We start from the raw sequence: 22688 nt of genomic DNA on the forward strand, positions 1-22688 counted from the left end.
TCTAAGGCTGACAGCAATGACTCTGGTTTTACTTTGTTTCATTTGCTTTTAATTAATTAATTTTTTTAACTTTAAAAAAATATTTTTTCTTTATTATTTTTTATTTTATGTGTATGAGTGTATTGCCTGCATGTATGTGAGTGCACCCGTGTTGTGCAATGCCTCGGAGGTCAGAAGAGGGAACTGGAAGTTCCCTGGAACTGGAGTTAAGGATGGTTCATAGCTGCCATGTGGGTGCTGGGAATCGAACCCTGGTCCTCTGCAAGAGCAGTCAGTGCTCTTAACCCCTGAGCCATCTCTCCAGCCCCTTTTTAAACTTAAAAAAAAAAAATCTATTATTTTTATTTTATGTGTATGTGTATATTGCCTGCATATAGGTAAGTGCACCCATGTCCTGCAATGCCTGCAGAGGTCAGAAGAGGCTGTTGGATCCCCTGGGACTGGAGTTACCGACAGTTGTTAGCTGCCATGTGGGTGCTGGGATTTGAACCTGGGTCTTCTGCAAGAACAACCAGTGTTCTTAACCGCTGAGCCATCTCTCCAGCCCCTAGATTAATTTTTATTTTATGTGCATGAGTGTTTTGCCTGTATGTGAGTGCACCTATGTGTGCAATGCCCTCAGAAGTGAGAAGAGGGTGTTGGATTCCCTGAAACTGGAGTTAGGGATGGGTGCTGGGAACCAAACTTGATCCTCTGCAAGAGCAACCAGTGCTCTTAACCACTGAGTCATTTCTCCAGCCCCTATTTCATTTCATTTTATCATGGTCCTGGAGGAGCCTTATCTGAGCTTGACCTTCCATGAGACTGTTTATGACCAACAGAAGAATGGGATGACCTGGCTTAAAGTGTGTGGCCAGTTAGCGCCAACACCTAGGTCTGACTGTGAGCATCAGGTCCATTCTGTATGTCAGTGGTCTCTCTGTTTTTGTTCCTTCTCTGCTGACACTGGGGAGCTCAGCTAGATCCTCTGGGCCCACAGGAATGTGAGTAAATACCCTTGGAAAGTCTGCAGAAGCTGTTGTCTCAGCCTCCTGCTGGTATGAGCCTGCTTCCCCCAGCTGCAACCCTGGCAGGCAGGGGTGGGGGTGGGGCACAGGCCAGAAGAGGACTCTTTCCATTTGTGTTGCAAGGATTTTTTGTGCATCTGTTGCTGTATGCAAAATATTTATTTATTTTTTATTTTTTGTCTTTTTTTTTTGAGACAGCATCTCCCTGTAGCCCCAGCTGGTCTGGAACTCACTATGTAGATCAGGCTGACCTTGAATTCACAGAGATCCGCCTGCCTCTGCCTCCAGAACCCTGGGACTAAAGGCAAGCGCTACCACACCTGGCTTGTATTCAAAATATTTTTTTTAATCTTTTTTAAAAAAATATTTTATATATTTTTATTTTATGTGTATGAGTGTATTGTCTGCATGTGTGTGAGTGCACCCGTGTTATGCAATGCCGTGGAGGTCAGAAGAGGGCTTCAGATTCCCCTGGAACTGGAGTTAAGGATGGTTCGTAGCCACCATGTGGGTCCTGGGAATCGAACTCGGGTCCTCTGTAAGAGCAATCGGTGCTGTTAACCACTGTGCCATCTCTCCAGCCCCATATTCAAAATATGTAAAGGCAGAAGTTTCCCTCTTAGCTCTGCAAGGGAGGCTCTATCATACCCAATGACCCCCTCTATCTCCTGCAAGGAGATGGTTCTTGGTCTTGACCTGCAAGGCTTCCCTAGACTATCTGGTCTATCTGGACTTGTGGGGTGGGTGTAAGGGGGAAGGAAGATGAGCTGCAGCTACTCCTGGCCCTGGAAAGGTGGCCGGGAGTAGTTTGCCTGACCTTCTTCCTTATTTTGAGACTCAAGGTTGATGAGACCTTCCCTCAGCAGACACTGAGGGCACCCAAATTTCCCACATACTCTCCATGATCAGAGGATGTTAGATAAGGTCTAGAGATGAGGTTGGGTGGAGGCAGGGGAATGGCCTTGAAGGAGCACTGGTAGTAGAATAGACCATATTTTATGTCCCACCCCCTTCCTTTGCTCTTCTGCTTACCTAGGTGAGCACCTCCCCTGTCCTGGACTCAGATTTCTAGTCTACTACTCAGTAGTAGCCGAGCCCCATCATCTAGGTGGCCCACACCAGGTGTTCTTTATGAAATCAGGGTCCCGCTACTGATGGTAGAAAGGTCAGAAGGCCCAGTTACAGGCTCACTGCCCTTGCTCCTCACTCCTCTCCATCTGGCTCTGATACTGCTGCCCCACTCAACTACCTCTGCACTTCAAATTCCATCCTGTGCTGTGATTGCTTCCTGTCTATCTTGGGTTAACACCTTATAAACTCTGTTCAGCCCTTCAGGCAGCCCTCCCCAATTGCCCACCCACTGCCTGGACTAAGTGTTTCCCTCTGGCTCCTGTAACATCTAGTCAGATACCATCATTGTCAAATGAGATAATTGATAATTCACGGCTGGTTGTAGGACAAAGTTATTGAGCCCTGACTCACAACCTGCCCCTGGACCAGGCCCTCCATAGAACACCATTTCATTGAATCTGGAGGATGCAAACCTTAGCTCAGAGTTCAAAGAGAACATCTGATCTGGCTGGGATCACAGGATAAAGCCAGCTATACAGACAACAGGAATGATATTTCTTCCAAGCAGACACTGCAGCTACAAAGTGTTATAACCACCTGTTCTTTGAGGTACTGGTGCTTTTTAAAAAAAACAAACGAAAAAAAAAAAAAAACCAAAAAAAAAAAAAAAAAAAAAAAACCTGAGAATCATACAGTATCAGAGGCTCTGCTGTTTGAAATTACTCCAGGAAGAATGCTGATCCCTCTTCTTTGCCTGGAGGAATCAAGCCACTTTGACTCAGAGAGGCCGCCTTGATTCACTGCCAGGTGGACATCTTCTGATACTGATTATCTGAACACAACCGTCTGCCTTTACCCAGTTCCTGAACAAACAGAACATGCTTCAGTTTACACCCAGACCTCTAGACCCATCCCTATTTTGCTTTTGTCTATTAAAAAAAATGGATTGGAGAGATTGCTGAGTGGTTAAGAGTACTGGCTGTTCTTGCAGAGGACTTGGGCTCAATTCCCAGCACCTACATGGCAGCTAACAACCGTCCATAACTCCAGTCCCAGGGAATCCAACTCCCTCTTCTGATCTCCTCTGGCATTGCAGGACACAGGCGCACTTACATACATGCAGGCAAACACTCATACACGAAATAAAAATAATAAATAAATAAAAACATTTAAAAAATAAAAACCTTATTTAAATTGAATCCAGAACCCCCTTCCCCCAGTATTGGTAATTTCCTTTGCTGAGAGGCTCCAGATCCTCTGAACCAATGGAGCCAAGTTTCTTTAGTGTAGTGGTTGCCATGGTTGCCTAAAAAAGAGGAATGGGTCTTGGCTCAGGCTGATCCCCCGTGGCCTTAAGCCAATGGAGCTGAGTTTACCACAGCCCTGAAAGAAGCACTGTCTTCACTGCATTTTACAGATGGGGACACTGAGGCTGAGGAGAGTGAAAGGACATGTCTTTTTACATTGTACTTGACATGTGAGCTCAGGACAGTCTCTCTCTCTCTCTCTCTCTCTCTCTCTCTCTCTCTCTCTCTCTCTCTCTAGTACCTCATGAAGCCCAGGCTTTCTGACAGTCTTATGCCCAGTACCTCTGCCCTGACACCATGCTGACACCATGCTGTGTTTCTGTTTTGGGGTGAGCGTTTGACCTTTCTCTGAGTTGTGAACATGGGAGTGCAGATCTTAGCTCTCTGTTTCTGGCCTATATCTATAACAGGCCCAGCAGAATTGAACCCTAAGTCTTGCATTATCTTGTCCACAAATCTGTAGACCAGGAATGCCCTAGGGCAAGATGAGCCTAAAACTTTTAAGTCCAGGCTGCATTCTCTGATAAAGGGAGGGGTGCTGAAAACAGTACCTGTGATAATCCCTGAGACCCAAGACTCGCAGGAGAATAGTGGCCAGGTCAAAAGTGCAGGCTCCTTGCTCCACGGCAAAGTGCCTTGGTCAACAGCCCTTAGTTCATGTCCGTCCTGAACAATAACTCAGCTGTCATTAGCTAAGAGATTAGGCCAGGTTAAAAGTTTACTCCTGAGCTAAAAGCTAAAAGTTTACTATGCTTTTAGCCCTAAGAAAGAAAACATTGTGGCCAATAAATTACTAAACAGGCATTGGTAACCTTGAGTAAAAGTTTAAGCATCCTTCTGGTGACAACTAAAAGACTATATGTCCTGTTTCTTTGTACCCTAAATCTTTGTATGTAACTGCCATATCCCACATGACCGCCAGTTCCTTGTAATGTATAAAAACCATCTGAATTTTGTAATAAACGGCTTGTTGTAAAGACACAAGTCCCAGGGTCCAAGACTCTGTTACCAGTTGGTATTGCCATTCATCACAAGAGTGAGGTTCCCCGCCGAGCAAGGCACACTTGGGCCTCTCAATACAAATCTGCATCTTCTTGCTACCCTCCTTCCTATTCCTGGGCCTTAGGGGTCTGAAAATAATCCTGCCACCTACCCAGACCCCATGAACAAAAGAGAGTTTAGACTCATGTCTTATGGACCACAGAGACATGACCATTCCCTCCTGGCTTAGGTCAAGGGCCCATTTTGTGGTTTATATGTGGTTTGTCCCCTAAATATCCGTTTGTTGGAGGCTTATACTCAGTGTGGTGATATGAGAGGAAATGGGTCCTTAAGAAGTGAGACCAGGGATGGGATTCTAAGAAAACTCAATAACCCTGAGGCTGTTATGGAGTTCAGGACCACTGGGAAGGACCACTCAGACTCAAAAAGTTCCAAATCAGCCGAATCTATTTACCAGGGACAGTACTCTCTGAGCCAATTTAGGGAGTGCTTCCCTACCTGGAGAAGATGGGAGATTTTTAAACGTAAAGTCCAAAAGGTAAATTCCTTGGTACAAGATTTAAGCTTTTACAATTTTATTAGAATATTAAATAAAAATCCTCAGGGCAGGCGAGCTGGTCATCTTAGCAGCTGCCTTGAGGAGAAGAATGGTGGGAAGAAGGAAAGAAAGCCATGAAGCCATGCAGGTTACAGCCTTCATGGGGGTCATACATGTGGCTGACTGGCAGCCACATGGCTGGGAGAGGAAAGCTTTAGAGAAAGTAAAGAAATACAAGATGATAGGGGTATCCCAAAGCCTTAAAGAAAGCATGTTTAGAAAAGGCATATGGAGAAGAAAAGGAAAGACCACACTTTTCAGAAAAATTCAGAAAAGCGGGCAGACTTACAGACTACATGACTGTGGATCATCTAGAAGTTCTGTGCTAGGAGGCAGGAACTTTGCTATCTCATTAACTAACGCTAGGTATTCTGTCCATCAGTTTAGCATAACATAAGGTGAACCCACCTTCCTAGGGGTGGTCCTATGACCAGACGATTAGCCAGTCAAACTTACACAAAATGGAGGAGCTCAGGCTATTACAAGGCCATCAATAGCTCTACCCTAAAGTATAAATTCAGCCCTGTCATGGTGCCAAGGCCCTAGGGACCTTGTGTACCTGATCTTGCCAGAATGCTTTCTATTAATTCATCTTTCTTTTACTTCCTAGTACTGGGGATTGGATCTAGGATCTCCCTACATGCTAGGCAAGTGCTCTACCACTGAGCTATAATCTTCAGTACATTTTTTACTTTTTATTTGGGGACAGGTCTTGTTAAGTTTACCAGGCTGGTCTTGAATTCACTCTGTAGGCCATGCAGGCTTTGAACTAGGAATCCTCCTGCTTCAGCCTCCTAAGTGCCTGTCATTCTAGGCTTGTGCCACCATGCCTGACAGCTCTCTTCATGAATTGGAGCTGCATAGTCATTGTAGGCACTGGACCCGGGTCCTTGAATGTGTTTGTCCAGGATATGATATCCACTCTGCTGAATGAGTGCTGGCCACACATTTCTGTTTTAGTTTGTTTCTCTATTGCTGTTGCAAGGAAACAGAAATCAGGAGAGAAATGAAGAAAAATCTCAGGGCAGGCAAGCTGGTCATCTTAGCAGCTACCTTGAGGAGAATGGTGGGAAGAAGGAAATCTGCTTTGATAGGGCAAGCAAATTTATTAGAGTATAAACCTGAGAGGGCACTCCCTCATGGCCTGGAGGGCTGGAGGAAGTAGGCACCTCCTTGAAGCCTGGGATCTGGAGGACAGCACACCCTTCCTTATAATAGACTCAAGGTTTTTATATTTTTCTCCCTTTGTGGGGGAGGGGTTTGGGCCTAAGGTTGTATCATATTGAACAGGTGCAGGGTGAGTTGCCCTATTACAAGGAGGGGTGGGGAGGGCAGTTTAGTCATGAAGGACTCTGGTCCAGAGAATACCCTGTGATTGGGATTAAGTCACATTAGAGGGGCCAGTGTGTGTGTGTGTGTGTGTGTGTGTGTGTGAGATGTTAATTTTTAAACAGTCATGATCAGTGTGCATTTGTGATTATATGTGTACTCATTCTCTCCCTTAAGCTGACAATATTTTCTTAATGAGGCTTTTAAAGGTGCGTATACAAAAAAGGCTGCCAACATGTCCAAGTCTGGGTGGTTGGCTGCAAAGTCTTCATTTGTGCCAATGTATCGATGTAGAGTTGCTCTGTTTTCTTCAATTGTATTTATTGCTGTATTTCTCAACATAAACTTATCCCATTGCATTTTTTTTTTTAAGAACAAGTAGCTTTATTAACCTTTTTTTTTTTTTTTTTTTTTTTTTTTTTAGCGGGGTGTGGTGGTGCACACTTTTAATCTCAGTACTGGGAAAGGAGAGGCAGGCAAGATCAAGGCCAGCCTGGTCTACATAGCAAGTTCCAGACAGGGCGACTCTGTCTCAAAACAACAAACAAAACAAAAAACAAAAAATCTAGAAGCTAAGGCAATGGGGAGATGGCTCAGTTGGTAAGTGTTTGTATTTATTTATTTATTTTTATTTTATGTGTATGTGTGTATTGCCTGCATGTAGGTAAGTGCACTTGTGTCATGCAATGCCTGTGGAGGACAGAGGAGGCTGTCGGATCCCCTGGAACTGGAGTTATGGTCAATTGTTAGCTGTGATATGGGTGCTGGGATTCAAACCTGGGTCTTCTGCAAGAACAGTGTTCTTAACCGCTGCGTCATCTCTCCAGTCCCAGTTTTTGTTATTTTCTATGTATGAATGTTTTGCTCCCATGTATGTAAATGCACCTGTGTCATGCAATGCCAATGGAGGCCAGAAGAGGGCGACAGATCTTCTGGAACTGGAGTTACAGATGGTTGTTAGTGGCCATGTGGGTGCTGGGAATCGAACCCAGGTCCTCTGCAAGAGCAGCCAGTGGCCAGTGCTCTTAACTGCTGCACTATCTCTCCAGCCCCTATATTCTTTTTTATTTATTTATTTTTAATTAATTAATTAATTAATTAATTAATTAGGTCTTTTTGAGACAGGGTCTCTCTGTAGCTCCGCTATGTAGACCAGGCTGGCCTGGATCTCGCAGAGATCTGCCTGCCTCTGCCTCCCAAGTATTGGGATTAAAGGCTTGCGCCACCACGCCCAGCTCCTGTATTCTTTTTCTATGCGGTGCCACAAACCTAAAGAGTGGGAGGACTCGTTCCAAGTCTCAGCCGAGTGAGGGCAGAGACGGGGCAACCTATGGAGTCCTGAGCGGATGTGACCCACCTAATCAGAGAAAACGTACACAGCTGCCAAATGCCCATCGAATGTATCGACACTCCACTTATGGGGCCTGGAGTAGTGAGCAGGATCAATCCATTGGCTTTTGACTGCCAGTAAGAGCTGAGAGCTGTGATTGGTCCTGTTTAGGAAATGAGAAAAAGGGTGTGGGTGGGGCTGCGGCGCGGGATCTTCTGGGAGATCATGGCGTCGCTCAACTGTAGAACTGTAGTCTGCGTGATCTGCTTGGAGAAGCCGAAGTACCGCTGCCCGGCCTGCCGCGTGCCCTAGTGAGACGGAGCTCGGCGGGTGGAGGAGCGCGAGCGCGGGATTGGGGCGGCGGGCGGGAGGCCAGGGCGGCGGGCGGGAGCCGGAGGGTCGCGAGCGCTCCGGGTCTGACGCGTCCTCTAATCTCTCTTGTTACAGCTGCTCGGTCACTTGTTTCCAGAAGCACAAAGGTAAGGGCTCGCGCCCCTGTCGCAGTCCTTGGCCCGCCCTCGAGCTTGACAGTCCCCACACCCAGTAGCTGTCTCGGGGTTTGGCTCCGGCAGTGAGCATCCTTTGTTCTGAACCTCAGTCTCCTGGCTTTTTTAACAGTCAGAACCTTTGTTCTGCCCTGACTCCTACGGGTCATACTCGTTTTATTAAAAACAAACGGATTGCAGAGATGGCTCAGTGGTTAAGAGCACTGGCTGCTCTTGCAGACGACCTGGGCTTAATTTCCAGCACCCAGGTGGCGGTTAACAACCATCCCTAACTCCAGTTCCAAGGGATCCTACATCCTGTGTCCTCTAAGGGTATTACATGCAGTTACATACGTGCGTACAAAACATACACATAAGAACAAAAATAAGCCGGGCGTGGTGGCGCACACGCCTTTAATCCCGGCACTTGTGAGTCAGAGGCAGGCTGATCTCTGTGAGTTCGAGGCCAGCCTGGTGAGTTCCAGGACAGCTGGGGCTACAGGGAAACCCTGTCTCAGACCGGAAAAAAAAAAAAAAAACTAAAATAAATACAAAGATACAAGGTTACTTACTGCCTTCAACCCCGAAACTTTAGTAAACAGACATGGTGGCACATAGTGGTAATCTCAGAACACTGCAGGATTCTGATGAGTTACAGGCCAGCTGGGAAACAAATGAAGCAAGTCAACTGCTTTCTCGGCAAAAGGCTGCTCTAGCTGTTTATCTGCCCTGGCATTTAAGTGTAGTTCTCCACCACTTGGCAGAAGCTGTTTTGACTGAGGGTAATTAACTAGGAATGTTTGTGTCTTTTGATTAATAACCTGTTAGACCAATGGGAGATCTGTGGAGATCTGTTTGTAATAAAGAGCAATAAAGAGTTTTTCTCTCTCTCCTCTCTCCCCTCTCCCCCTGCCCCCCAGTGGCAGCACACCGGGCTTTAAGCCAGAATCAGCAGTTAAGTCATATCATAATAATTTTGTTTTCTGTATGTCTAGACAGCAAGTGACCACGGCAGCATTCTCCTTGGAGGAAAAGGGAGAAAGGGGTCAGGGTTTCTGAAAACAATCCTTGAGCTAGAAATACACTGTGGCTAAGCTTCTAAGATGGCTACTCTATCCAAAATGGGGTCAGTGCGGTCAATACACAGGCCTCTGCCACCAGACCAGGCTGAGAAGTTCTTAACCTATTAAGAAGAGAAGCCAAGAGTGGAGAGATGGCTGACTAGTTAAGAGTGCTTGATGCTCTTCTAGAGGACCGCAGTTTGGGTCCCAGCGCCTACATGTGGCAGCTTACAGCCTTCTGTAACTTATAGCCACTGCAGGAAAGAAATGGCACTTCTCTGGAAACAGCTGGAACTCGGGTCCTGAATACTTCCCTCTTATCCTGCAGCCTTATGGAGGCCCTCCAGGAGCACTTAGGGCATTTGTGCTTGTTGCCCTTGTACTCCTGTGGCAACCAGGGTGATTTATTTTTGAAAATGTAAATTCCAACTGTCTCCTTTCTTGTTGAAAACTTTGGTTCTCTGGTGTGAAAGGCAGTGTTCCCAGGGAGACCATCATCAAAGTTTTTTGTTGTCAGATCAGCTGAATGGGGCTTGGTGATACCATTGGTAATTGGTGGTGGGGTTCAAACCGGATCCTGCAGTGTGTGAATCCATTGTGCACCACTAAGGACCTTCAGAATGCTACCTATGTTCTTGCTGAGAGACACTGGTAGAAGAGAGGGGCTTCCTGTGGGTTGCAGCCTTTTGCTTCTGTTTCCTCTGCTGGTGCTCCAAGCACCTGGTGTGTCTGCCTTACTAATCAGCTGGCAGGTACTCATCACTGCCTGTACCTGATCCTGTTCTTATTCCAGGCACAGACTGTCCCCCTGTCAAGAATGCTTTTCTCTCTCTCTCTTTACCCCCTTCTTTCTTCTCTCTCCCCTTCTTTCTTTCCTTTCTCTCTCCTTTCTTTCCTTCCTTTTTCTTTCTTTCCTTCTTTCTTTCTTTCTTTCTTTCTTTTTCTCTTTCTTTCTTTCTTTCTTTTTCTCTTTCTTTCTTTCTTTTTTCTTTCTTCTTTCTCTTTTTTTCTGAGAAAGGGTCCTATGTAGCCTAGGCTAGCCTCAAATTCATGGCAGTCCTGCTTCAGCCTCCTAAACACTGGGATTACAAGCATGAACCACTATATCTGCCTTCAATAAACATGAGTGCAGGTATATTAAATATGCATACTGACTTTAAGTCCCTTGGGTGTATACTCAATAGTGGATTGCTAGATCAAATGGTACTTATAGTTGTTTTTAAAAAAAATATTTTATTATTTCTATTTTATGTGTATGAGTGTATTGCTTGTTTGTTTGTTTGTTTGTTTCTTCTTGTTTTCTTTTGGTCTTTTTGAGACAGGGTCTCCCTGTAGACCAGGCTGGTCTTGAACTCACAGAAATCCGTCTGCCTCTGCCTCCTGAGTGAGTGCTGGGATTAAAGGCATGCACCACCACACCTAGCTTATTTTGTTTTTATACAAAGTTTCACTCTATAGCCCAGACTAGACTGCAATTTATGGCAATTCTCCTATCTCAGCATCCCTAGTGCTGGGATTACAGGTTTGTGGCAAGATTCCAGGAGAACTTGTGTTCTTGAACTTGCTGTTTAAGCAATGGGTGGTAGGATACTTCATCTCTGCTCTAGACAATGTCAGTGAAATGGTGCAAAACACTGCAGGCTCCTAGGGCCTTTCTGCCTTTCTTTCTCTTGACAGTCTTCAGACTTCCCCAAGTCCTCTTATTTATTATTTGTGTTACTAGGGATTGAATCCAGGTCCTCACAAATATTAAGCACTCAACCAGACTCACATCCCTAGACCTTTTCCTTCCTGCTTCTTTCTTTCTTTCTTTCCTTCCTTCCTTCTTTCTTCTTTCTTTTCTGGCAAAGCCTCCTTAAATAAGAGTCTCTTGGCTTCCTTGGTGGACTTAGACCAGACGCCTCTTTATCCCATCTCTCATGTTTTATGTGACTAAACCCCTCCAAGGTGGGAGCGATGACTTTCACCTGTAGATTCCCAGTGGCACATGGTACATGCAAATGTGCTGTCTGAAACAGCTGAGAGAATCTTGTGACGATCATGGAAGTCACTGTGCTACCAATCTTGGTGAAAGCCCTGTGAGCTAAGGATAGGGAAGATGGGGACAGACTCTTGGGGTATAAGAGCTTCACTTCCTCAGGCCTTTTGCCAGTCAGGTGGTTTTCCTTTGTCTGGTCACTTGCTTTGACCTGCCCCTTCCTCCCCAGTACATGCTTCCCCTGGGCTCCACGGGGAGCTTCGCCTTGTAGCTGGAACTGAGGGTTTGTGTGCCTGAAATTTGTATGTTTTTCAGAGCAGTGCAATCCTGAAACTCATCCTGTTGAGAAAAAAAGAACAGTGGCTCCTGTAAATACTACAAGGCCTGAGGGAAACAAAGGTGAGTTGGTTGATTTTTTTTTTTCAATGGAATTTCAAAGAGAATAAAAAGGAGATGGCTGGGCAGGGTGCGGACGGATGTGGTTAGGGAGCAGCAGAGCAGCCCTGGTCTTGGTGGGGCACGAGTTGTCACAGTTGGTATTGAGAGCAGCTGGAAACATGGTATAAAGACTGCAGAAAAGCGGTTAAGAACACTGGCTGTTCTTTCAGAAGACCCGGGTTTGAATCCCAGCACCCACACAGCAGCTAACAACTGTCCGTAACTCCAGTCCAAGGGGATCCGACAGCCTCTTCTGTCTTCTGCGGGCATTGCATGACACGGGTATACTTACCTACATGCAGGCAATACACGCATACACATAAAATAGAAATAGTAAGATATATTTTTAAAATAATGCAGAAAAGCATGGAGGATGCATTTGTTCAAGTGAAGTCACTAGCTCTGCCACTGGCTTCCCCTTTCCTGCAAGAGGATGTAGGTTTAATTGTGAAATCCAGAGATGTTTTTTTGTTTTGCACTTGGCTACCCATCACTGACATACAAGTGTACACATAGCTTTTTCCCCTCTGGGAGTTGTTAAAGTGGTTGTCCTGGCTTTCTGAATCCTGAGCAGTTGATTGTGCTCTGTTCTCAGATGATGACTCCTCTATAGCTGATTTTCTCAACAGTGATGAGGAAGAAGACAGAGTTTCTCTGCAGAATTTAAAGAATTTAGGTAAGTCTGTGCTGGGCTTGTTTATTGCCAACTCTACTTTTAGCTTGGGACTCATGAGGTAAGTGCTCTGCCAGTGCATGTACACTCAGCCTGAACTTTTAAACAGTTTTTTTGTTTAGATTGAGACAGGGTCTCACTGTTAGTCTTGGCCAGCCTAGAATTCACTGTGTAGGCCAGGCTGCCCTCTAGCTTGCTGCCATCTTGCCTCTTGAATATGGAATTACCATACCTAGCCTTTTAAAAACAATGTGATCACAGCCAGGTGTGGTGGTGCATGCCTTTAATCCCAGCACTTGGGAGGCAGAGGCAGGCTGATCTCTGTGAATTCAAGGCCAACCTGGTCTACATAGTTCCAGGCTAACTGAGGCTACAAGGAGACCCTGTCTCAAAATAACAACAAAAAACACCCAAAACAAAATGTTATTTTAAGGAGCTGCAGAGATGGTTCAGTTGGCAAAGTGCTTATTGTACAAGCTTTATAACCCAAGTTCAATCCCCAGCACCCATTTAAAAAAAAAACAACAAAAAACAAAAAACGCTAGTGCGACAGCGTACCTATAATCCTAGCCCCAGGAGGGCACAGGAAGGTCCCAGGGATTTGCCAGGCAGCCAGTCTAGCTGAATTAATGAACTCTGGGTTCAGTGAAAGACCTGTCTCAAAAAATAAGGTGGGAAGGTAGCTGTGGTGGCACATGCATTTAATCCCAGCATTCAAGATGCAGAGACATGCAGGTCTCTCTGAGATTGTGGCCAGTCTGGCTAGCCTGGTCTTCATAGTGAGTTCTAGCCCAGACCGACCAGGGGCTACATAATGAAACCCTATCTCAAAAAAGAAGAAAAAATGTCCAGGGAGCAATTGGAAAATAAAGGTGGGAAGATGTCTGATGTCTCCACATGCATGTGAACATACATTCTTTTTGTGTTTTTTGTTGTTAGACAGGGTCTCTAGCCCCAGCTGGTCTGGAACTTTGTAGACTATATTAGCCTTAATTTCACAGATACCTGCCTGCTTCTACCTCCTGAGTGCTGGGATTAAAGGGGTGCACCACTATACTCCATTAATTTTTTTATTTTTTGGTCTTTTTGAGACAGGGTCTCCCTGTAGCCCTAGCTGGCCTGGATTCGCTGTAGTGACCAGGCTGGCCTCAAACTCATAGAGGTCCACCTGCCTCTGACTCCCAAGTGCTGGGATTAAAGGTATGCAGCATTTTTTTGTTTTGTTTTTTTTGAGGAAGTTACTATGTATATAATACAGCACGTAGGGTCCTTCTGTCCAGCCATACAATTGTGTCGACATACATGGTTTCAAAACTTCCAGCTTGCACATACTATCTACAGTCTTACTGATTATATAGGCTGGCAAAATTCTGCTTTCTTAAAAATGATTCATAGCCGGGCGTGGTGGTGCATACCTTTAATCCCAGCACTGGGAGGGGAGGTAGATGGACTACAGGGAGATTGTCAAAAAACGAAGAGAAAAAAAAGATTGATTTTCTTTGCTTAGTAAGCTCTTCTTGACCTTTGGCCTCCCAGATTTAGGCCCTTTTCTGGCTTCCCTTAGTGCCTTGGATTTACCAGTGATATGCTAGTGGTCATTTCTGATGGTAGTAATGTGTGTCCCACACCAGTCTGTAAGGGCAGACCTGTATTACCTATCTCCAGCACTCAATTTACAGTCCAGCCATAAATGTAGACAGGATAATCTCAGGGTATATGGTGTTGATGCACTTTTTCCTAGCAGTGCCTTTTCAGTCCTTGCAAGAATTCTGTTACTTACATAGATACTGTTGTCCTAGAAGGTTGGCATTCTTTAGTGTATGACACAGGCAGGAAGGTATGTCCTTGGTGACTGGAGTGAAAAACAGTGTTAACTGTAAAGCCACATAGGTGTTAGTTTCCATTTACGGAACGTACATAACAGCAGGCTTAGATGTCATTCAGAATTATTTGGTATAACTGTCAGTTTCCACTGAGAACCTTTGTGCCTATCTGTAAAGAAAGAATGCAGGGTATAGATGGCTCAGCACTGTCTGCTCTTCCAGAGGATCCAGGTTCAGTTCCCAGCACCCACATGGTAGCTAACAAGTATTAGTAACTCCAGTTCCAGGGGAATCTGATGCCTCCTTCTGGCCTTTGTGGGCAGTGCATGTATGGGTTTACTTACATGCAGGCAAGGCACTCATTTTTTAAAATATTTGGTCTTTTTGAGACAGGGTCTCCCTGTAGCCCCAAGTGGCCTTGACTTGAGCTATGGAGACCAGGCTGGCCTTGCAGAGATCTACCTGCCTCTGCCTCCCAAGTGCTGGGATTAAAGGTATGCGCCACCACGTCCAGCATTTTTTTTTTTTTTCTTTTTAAGAGATTTTTATTTTGTGTTTTGCCTGCATGTATGTAAGTCTACCATATACATGCCTGGTGCCCACAAGACCAGAGGACAGTGTTGGATCTCCTGGAACTGGAGTTACAGATGGTTGTTAGCTGCCATGTGGGTGCTGGAATTAAACCCCAGTCCTCTGGAAGATCATCTAGTGCTCTTAACTGCCATCTCTCCAAGCCCCTAAAAAAAAAGTTTTAAAGAATTTTGTGTGTACACATGTATGTATGTGTTTGTATTTGCAGAGGCCAGAGAAGGCATTAGGTGTCCTGTGCCACTGTCCACCTTGGTCCTTTGAGGCAGGGTGTTTCTCACTAAATCTGGAACTCCTGTCTTTTGGCTAGGCTGGCAGTCACTCAGCCCCAGTGATCCTCCTGTCTGGCCTCATTCTGTGCTGGGGTTACAAGTGTGTTCATGCTTATGCTTGGCCTTTATATGGGTGCTGGGGTCTAAACTCTGGCCCTCATGCTTTGTGCAGCAAGCACTGTCAAGCCTTCTATCCCTAGTCTCACTTGTTTCACACGTGCACTTGCATTAGTTTGTGTCCAACGAGCCTTGGTTCTAGGACACTTGTTCCCCAAAGATGCTTGAGGTGGCCCCCCCTTTTCTTGGTCTTTTTGAGACAGGGTCTCCCTGTAGCCCTGGCTGGCCTGCAACTCACTATGTAGACCAGGCTGGCCTTGAACTCAAGAGATTGCCTGCCTCTGCCTCCCCAGTGCTGGACTATAGACATGCACCACCATGCCCTTTATAATCAGTGCATATACTTTAAGTCATTTCTTAGGTTATTTACAGTACCTAATTCAATGTAAATAGTTGGAATAAGGAAAAATGTCCACATTTGGTAGTTCTTGATATGTGGTTGTTCCTAGAGTCTGTAACGGGGTGATTGTATAATGGTTAAATGTAAAACCTTGATAGATTACATTATAAATTTAGCTTTTAGCCACTGCCATGAACTTAAGACTAGCTTTGTTGATGTTTAAGGTGAATCTGCAACTTTAAGAAGCCTACTGCTCAATCCACACCTGAGGCAGTTGATGGTCAATCTTGATCAGGGAGACAACAAAGCAAAGCTAATGAAGGCCTACATGCAGGAGCCTTTATTTGTGGAGTTTGCGGACTGCTGTTTAAGAATCGTGGAACCTTCCCAGGTTGAGGATTCTTAAAATGAATCAGTGCTCATGCACATGCTTGATTTCAGGACCTGCCTACTGCTCCTCCCAGGAGGCCAGGAAGTATGCATCTAAGCAGGGGAGATGGTGTCCCACGTAGCTGCCTGGTTTCTGAGGGGTTCCTCCATCACACTGTTTCAGGCAGTGGGGATACTCAAGATGCAGAGTCTTTACGAAAAGAAAACTGGCTATTCATGTGGTGGTTTTAAAATATTTTACTTTTGTACAGTTCAGATATACATCATAAATACCAAGTTTATACCCACTCAAGTTAAAAACAGATAGTGTTACTAAGTAAATTCAAGGTGTGGTGCACTGTTCATTGTCCTTGGTTCCTAATCCAATTCTTTGAAATTACATTAAATAAATCAAACTTATTAAATACTAAAGTTTTGTTCCTTTAATGAGCTATATGCGAGGTTTTCCCCAACCAAAATTCTAGAGATGATTTTAGGGTGATTTGCCCCTTTCTAAAGTGTGTGTTTCTAAAGTGTGTGTGGATGAGTGAGACTCCATCCCACTGTAGTGAAAACATTCTAGGATGGACAGTCACATTTGGGCCTGAGCCTCAAGGTAGTAAGCTGGGTAGTTTGTGGCTCTAATCCTGGCTTGGTAACTCCCAACCCTGACATCCTGCCAGTGCTTGAGGCATGGCCCTGATGCTGGCATGTGCAATTGGAATCACTGTGGGAATAGTTTGGCAGTTGTGTGTTGATCACGTATCTTTGGCAAGGCAGCTGGCAGGAAAAGGCCTTGTTGAAACAAAGGCACTAAAGATCACCACTAAAGGTTGGGGGCAGAAGGTGAGAAGAGGTCACACGTGGGTTGGCCTGTGTCTTTCAAGCAGAATCTGATTGAGACCAGTAACACCAGAGGATGAAGATTCAGGGCAGATGTCAGCATACTGAAGTGGAGACTTTCTGCAATGAAACTTTATCGAGCCCTAAGGAGATAGAGGTGCAGTGCATGAGTGTTGAGGTCTAAAGACACCTCAGAAAAAGCAAGTGGACAGCTGGTGTCTGAGGGCAATAGCAGGAAGTTGAAGGCTTCTTACTTTAAGACAGTGGTAGAAGCCAAAGTTATACATAGGAGACAGAATGACTAGGAGCCTCCAAGTCTAGGGGTACCACCAGTCACACCCTAACTGCTTATACCTAGAAGATCAGAACACTTAAACTTCTGTTTACACCCTGTAAATTTTAAGGGAGATTTTATACAGATTACATAGTGACGTGTCAATTTCACTTTTCTCTGGCCCCACGTACTAGGTCAAATAGTGTCATCTGAGATGATGAATTATGGCCACACTAATTTTTCTAAAGAGGGATTCATGATAAGGGTCATGTTCCTAGAGTTAAAAATGTCACTTCTGTTTGCACCCACCCCACAGGGGTGCTGCCTTTGTCCACCTGGTAGGGGAAGACACCAGGCTGAGTGGCTGCACACCTTTCTTAGGCTCTTGTATTACAGAGGTGGAGCCAAACACTCAAAACTCATAGACAGTTTTTAAAGGTGAGTGCTCTAGAAGATTCCTAGTTTTTAATAGAAAACAAACCATACCTGCAGTTTCTGGCTTACCTAGCAGGGTTGGGAAAAGTCTTGTCTCAGCCTGCATGCTGCTCCCCTACAGATGCCCAAGCTTTGCTCCCTGCCTTCCCCAGTGAGGTATGGGCTCCTGGCTGGAGCTGTCAGAGCACTACCATGTGATCACAAAACATACCTGAGGCACTGCTCTGATGGATGTGACACCAGCCTGGTGTTGTTGAGGAGTCTGGATTATGTTACTGGGGCTGCCTGAGGGAAGCCGGAGACAGGCATGGACTACCAGTTTTCTCTGAAAGCCCTGGACACCCACAGCTGAGTTGGCTAGTACCAGTCCCAAGGGCCAGAGGTGTATTATTGCCCCTAGGAGCCCCCTCTGTGCTGGAGGCAGTGAGAAGCTCTGGGAGCCGGGAGCTTGAGGTCTTGGTTTTTCCTCCACATCATCCAGTTCTTTAGAGGCAAGGAAGGCCATTCTGATCTTAAACAGAAAACACAGTTTAGGTTTGTCTAGCCTGCTTTATGTGTATGAGTGTATTGCCTGCATGTATATGTGTACCCCTGCTGTGCAATGCCCGTGGAGGCCAGAAGAGGGCGTCAGATCCCCTGGAACTATAGTTATAGATGGTTGTTAGCTGCCATGTGGGTGTTGGGAACCAAACCCAGGTCCTCTGCAAGAGCAGCCAGTGCTCTTAACTGCTAAGCCATCTCTCTAACTTAGCCCTCTTTTTTTTAAAAAAATTATGTTTGTTTAAGTGTTTTGCCTGCATATATGTATGTGCATGACTGGTGCCTGCAGAGGTCAGAAGAGGGTTTTGGATCCCCTGGAATTATAGAAGGTTGTAAGCCCCCATGTGAGTGCTGAGAACTGGACATAGGTCTGCAAGAGTGTGCTCAACTGCTGAGCCATCTCTCTAGGGTAGTTGCCTTCTTAAAAAATAAATTTATTTATTTTTATATGTGTGTGGGCATGCATGTGCCATGGTATGCATGCAGAGGTTAGAGGATGGCTTTTGGGTATTGGTATTCTCGTACAGTGCAGGTCTTGGGTCGAACTCAGGTCATCAGGCTTGGCAGCAAGCATCTTTTTATGCACAGAAACATCTTACTGGCTCTTGCCTAGCTCTTTTAATGGAAAATGATCAGCTTGATAAGGTGCAGGCCTTTGGCTGTGATGAATGAACTAGACTGGTTCCATGTGGCAGAATATAAGGCAGCTATGCCTAAACATCATCTATGCTACTGTGAGATACAACTGAGCTCAGGCTTTTAAAGTGTACAATTTGTTCTACCTTCACATCACCCTGTAGTGGAGCTACCTCGGGCCCATCTTGTATAGGACACAAGGCTGCATGGCTTGCCAACTCCCCCATATCACAGGGGCAGAGGCATGCTCTCTCAGGTCAGTCAGAAGCCCACAACTCACTGCCGCTGACTTCTCCACAATACTCACTCTCCACTTATGCCATGCACGCTTGATGACCGTGGCAGCTACATGCAGCCTTCTGATATGTTTCCGAGTTAACCAGGACCGAATGGCTAAGGAAACAGCAGAGATAACAAAGCCTTTAGAGCTGTTAGCTCTGTGGCCAACACCAGAGTCGATGGGAAAGTATGAAATATGTTTTTCTATTGATCAGCTATGTCAATATGTATGGCAAAATGGGCTTTCAAAATCACTCCTGACTGCTCATACATTTGCAGACAGGTGCACATTGAAGGAATGCCTGGGGGCTCTGGCTAGCAAGGACTCAGCAGGGCTGCCACCCACCTCATCTCAGTCCTCAGCAATACCCAGGGACAAGTAGGATTTGGGTTATAATCATTTGGTTTGGCTGGATGCATAGCTCAGTGGTATAGTACTTCCCCAGCATAAGAGAAACCTTGGGTTTGATCTATAGTACCACAAAAGGTGCCCCTCTTTTCCCCCTTGAAGACAGAGTCTTGCTATGTAGCCCAGACTAGCATCAAACTTGAAGCCCAGACTAGCATCAAACTTGAGATCTTCCTGCCTCTGACTCCGGAGTGCTGGGGTCACAGGCATGTGCCACCACACCTGGCATTGGGTTGGCTTCTAGTATTTTCATTTTTTCAAAATAAGACTGTTAAGAATATGTTGGCTCACATGCATCATGTGGAGCCTGCTTCACCGACAGGTGGCCGGGACCTACTTACCTGCCTGAATGAGCATTGCAGCTCGCCTCTGTCTCTCCTGCTTTCGGAGACGGTGTCGCCTCCAGCTACACTGGATGCAGAGGGCACACTGCTCCAGCACCTGGGCACGCCCACATTCTAGAAGCTCTAGCTGAGAGAAGGGGCAACCACTGAGGTCCTCAGCCTCTCCTCCCCCTACCCTGAGGAGGGCCCACAGTCGTGGATGGCACCTGAATCTCATCCCCCAACTAGCTTACCATGGAGTCAGTCATGAACACTTTGGTCCTGCCACAGTACAAGGGGACTTGTGTGGCCTCAGCGGGGTCATTGGGAGTGGCTGCTATCCGAATTAAAGCTGGCAGAGTGTGGAGAATGTCCTGGAGTAGTGGCTGCAGTGCAGCCTCCTGGGTATACAGAGGCCACTCTGGGGTGGGAGAGGCTTCATCAGTGTCTGTCATCTCTAAGTGCTTTCTGTAGCCTTAAGAAACTGGCTATGGTCTCCCCAGCACTTGCTAAGCCTTTTTCCTGCTGTTCTGCATCTAGTCGTTTCTTCCTCCTCCCCTTTGTGTGGAAGAGGTAGAGGTAGCCTGTTTGTGTCCCCCAGAGTCTTGGCTGGTTGGAGTGTCTGCCACGTGTCCCTTTGGACAGGTTGGCAAGGAGGACTAGATGCCTGGAAAAGGGAATCCTAGGCTGCTTGGCCACTCCCTCAGCCCCACCCCTAATAGTCTGTCACATGGAAAAGGGAAAACAAATCCCAGCCATGTGAAAGCCTCGCAGGTCCCACTCTTATCCTCCCATGTCTTGCTGGGCTGCTTCCTGTGCACGAGGATTTACCTGAGGGCTCTGACCACGGTTAGCTGCCCAGCCCCTTTCTGGAGACAGAGACCACCAAAACAGATGCAGGAGTTGAGAGACATCCACAAGATCAACCAGGGCCCAGAAGGGCTTGGTAAGAGACAGGAGAACAAACCATGAAAAGAAGAGAAAGAAAGGGAGAGGGGAAAGGAAAGTGACACAACTACCCAAAAGGAAAAGAGCTAGCTGATGGCCCATAGGAGGGCCAGGTGGGTGGGAAGCAGCTGTGGTTGGGCTAAGGCCACAGTTTGGCCTTGTGCCCCTCCACCTGTCCCTGAACCTTAATACTCAGAGCCTTAGCTATGAATAGCTATACACTATCTAACTCTGAATAACAGTCACAGGCTATGGCTTTGTCTAAGTGCTTTGTATTTGTTTCACCTTGATGCCTCCCAGGACCTGGAGCTCAGGTTGGCCACGCAGGGCTGGTTCTTCAGCTTCCCCAGACCTTCCCAGACCTTCCTCCTCCCACTGGCAAGTCTGAGTTCACTTTCTCCTTTCCTCTCCCTCTGTACTGAGTCATGCCTACCAAAGCTAACTGATTTCTTCCACATATTACCCAACCGCCCACACTTCTGGCTTCTCCATTTGGACAGCTCCACAGCTTCATACCCAAGACCTTCCATAAGGCCCCTAGGGTGGCCGAAAGCATAAAGCAGGCAGCTCTCTCCTGCAATACAACCTCATCTGCCCAGGGAATAAAGTCCATGTTTCTTTCCTGACATCTCACCCTTACTGACCACTACTGTCCTGGTGTACTAGCAACACTGGTACTCCCTCACATCCACCCTGCTGTCTCATGCCCGGAAGCCTCTGTTCAACTTACCCCTATCATGTGCAATGGTTGGTCTGGCTAATCCAGTTTATCCCTATGTGTTACCTTGTTCGGAAGGCTTCTCTGAGCCGTAGCTCCCCAGTATTAGTCACAACTCAGTCTTGCTACAGAGTTGTCATCTGGGGGTTTAGTACCCACTATGGATCAAGAACCATTAATCTTGGAACCCCCAGCCCTGAGTGGACACAGATAGGTCCTTAGTAACCTGTGGTTAAACAAATGACTAACAATAGGGCCCACTCACCAGAAGGACCTTTGGCAAGATAGAGACTGTGGCAGCCAGAGAATGAGTGAGGATGGAGCCTTCTCAGTAACTTATATCGTTCCACAAAGTTCTGGTGAGAAACCCTGGAAACCAAAACAGGCAGAAAGAGAATGACTTTGTGAGCTGGGTACCTAGCTTGAGCCCAAAGCCAGCACTGTACTGACTATCCTTACTGAATGAAGGAAGATATGTTGTAGAGATTACCAGGGCCATTCAGTGGGAAGCCTGCAAATATCATTTTAAATAGTCTATGGCTGACAAGATGGTTCAGTAGGTAAAGGTGCCCGTCACTGAGCCTGATGGTCTGAATTTGATCCCCAGGACCCACAGGGTAGGAGAGAAAAGATTTTCACAAGTTTCCTCTGACTTCCACACAGAGGGCATGACATATCTTGCTGGGGGTGCTAAAACCCATGGAGGAAGGACCTTACATGTCTATCCAGTTCTCTAAAACAAGGTCTGTCTGTAGCCCCAGCTGGCCTGGAACTCGCTATGTAGACCAGGCTGGCCTCGAACTCAGAGATCCACCTGCCTCTGCCTCCCAAGTGCTGGGATTAAAGGTATGCACCATCATGCCTGGCTGCCTATCTAGTTCTTAAAGCTCTGCTGAGCTCTGTCTCAGAGACTTCTTAAATCTGCCAGAGTCAGAGGAGAATTCCTGACCCCCAGTTTCCTTTTCCTTCTGCCCTCCAATCTGGGCTTCCCTTAGACTAACCTATTTTGGTAAATTGTCCTGATTTATCCATCTGCCTTAGAATCCAGGAAGCTGCTTTTCCAATCTGAGAGCCGAGTGTTCCCTGAACCCCAAGCCTGACTCTGTAACTCATCCAATCCTCTTTCTGGTATGAGCCATACCCCAATTTCCAACATTGCTTCCCAGTTTTCAAAGCGGACCCTGCCTCCTACACACCTCCAACAGCCTTTCATCATGCAGGCCACATAGATGTTCTGAGAATATGAATGAGATATCACCACTCCCTCTTCAGGCCAGCAGCTTCCACTGCACTCAGGACAAACCACCTGCCTTCCTCATTGCAGCTTCTCTGTGGCCATCACTCAGCATCTCATTTCCTAACCTGATAGGTTATTCTTTTCCCACAATTCCTCCTCCCTGCCTCTGGCTGGTCCCTTCCCCTTCCCTAGGCCTGCACTGCTCAGAAGGCTCCTCCCTCACCAGCCCACAGATTCTTTCCCTGTATGCCTAAAGAA

At 46.2% G+C, this 22688-nt stretch overlaps 3 protein-coding genes across 7 annotated transcripts in view; 2 read left to right on the forward strand and 1 right to left on the reverse strand.

Moving 5' to 3' along the window:
- Positions 1-7822: 7822 nt before the first annotated feature.
- On the forward strand, positions 7823-16220 carry Znhit3 (zinc finger HIT-type containing 3). The gene is made up of 5 exons (XM_008831169.3): positions 7823-7955; positions 8092-8123; positions 11484-11567; positions 12202-12282; positions 15644-16220. Exons 1-5 carry the CDS (start codon positions 7870-7872, stop codon positions 15823-15825), a joined length of 465 nt encoding a protein of 154 aa, XP_008829391.1. The 5' UTR covers positions 7823-7869; the 3' UTR covers positions 15826-16220.
- Positions 11548-22688, forward strand: part of Pigw (phosphatidylinositol glycan anchor biosynthesis class W) — a 39244-nt gene continuing 28103 nt past the window's right edge. Inside the window, exons 1-2 of the mRNA XM_029562476.1 lie at positions 11548-11567; positions 12202-12282. The gene's annotated coding sequence lies outside the window, so the exon portion shown is untranslated. The remainder of the gene's footprint in view (positions 11568-12201; positions 12283-22688) is intronic.
- The window catches only part of Myo19 (myosin XIX), a 31464-nt gene continuing 24807 nt past the window's right edge, over positions 16032-22688 (reverse strand). For 3 of the 5 annotated variants that reach the window (XM_029562463.1, XM_029562457.1, XM_008831145.3), the window contains exons 20-25: positions 21459-21562; positions 19782-19948; positions 19546-19675; positions 18824-18909; positions 17552-17851; positions 16032-16774 (exon numbers count right to left, since the gene is read on the reverse strand). In XM_029562463.1, coding sequence (XP_029418323.1) covers positions 16646-16774; positions 17552-17851; positions 18824-18909; positions 19546-19675; positions 19782-19948; positions 21459-21562 — 916 coding nt within the window. In that variant the 3' untranslated portion in view covers positions 16032-16645. Of the gene's footprint in view, positions 16775-17551; positions 17852-18823; positions 18910-19545; positions 19676-19781; positions 19949-20434; positions 20470-21458; positions 21563-22688 lie in introns of those variants that run through there. The other 2 variants (XM_029562464.1, XM_029562469.1) reach the window with 2 other exon arrangements.

The sequence above is a fragment of the Nannospalax galili genome, unplaced genomic scaffold, assembly GCF_000622305.1.
Source record: "Nannospalax galili isolate Female #2095 unplaced genomic scaffold, S.galili_v1.0 scaffold1430, whole genome shotgun sequence".
Classification (NCBI taxonomy): domain Eukaryota; kingdom Metazoa; phylum Chordata; class Mammalia; order Rodentia; family Spalacidae; genus Nannospalax; species Nannospalax galili.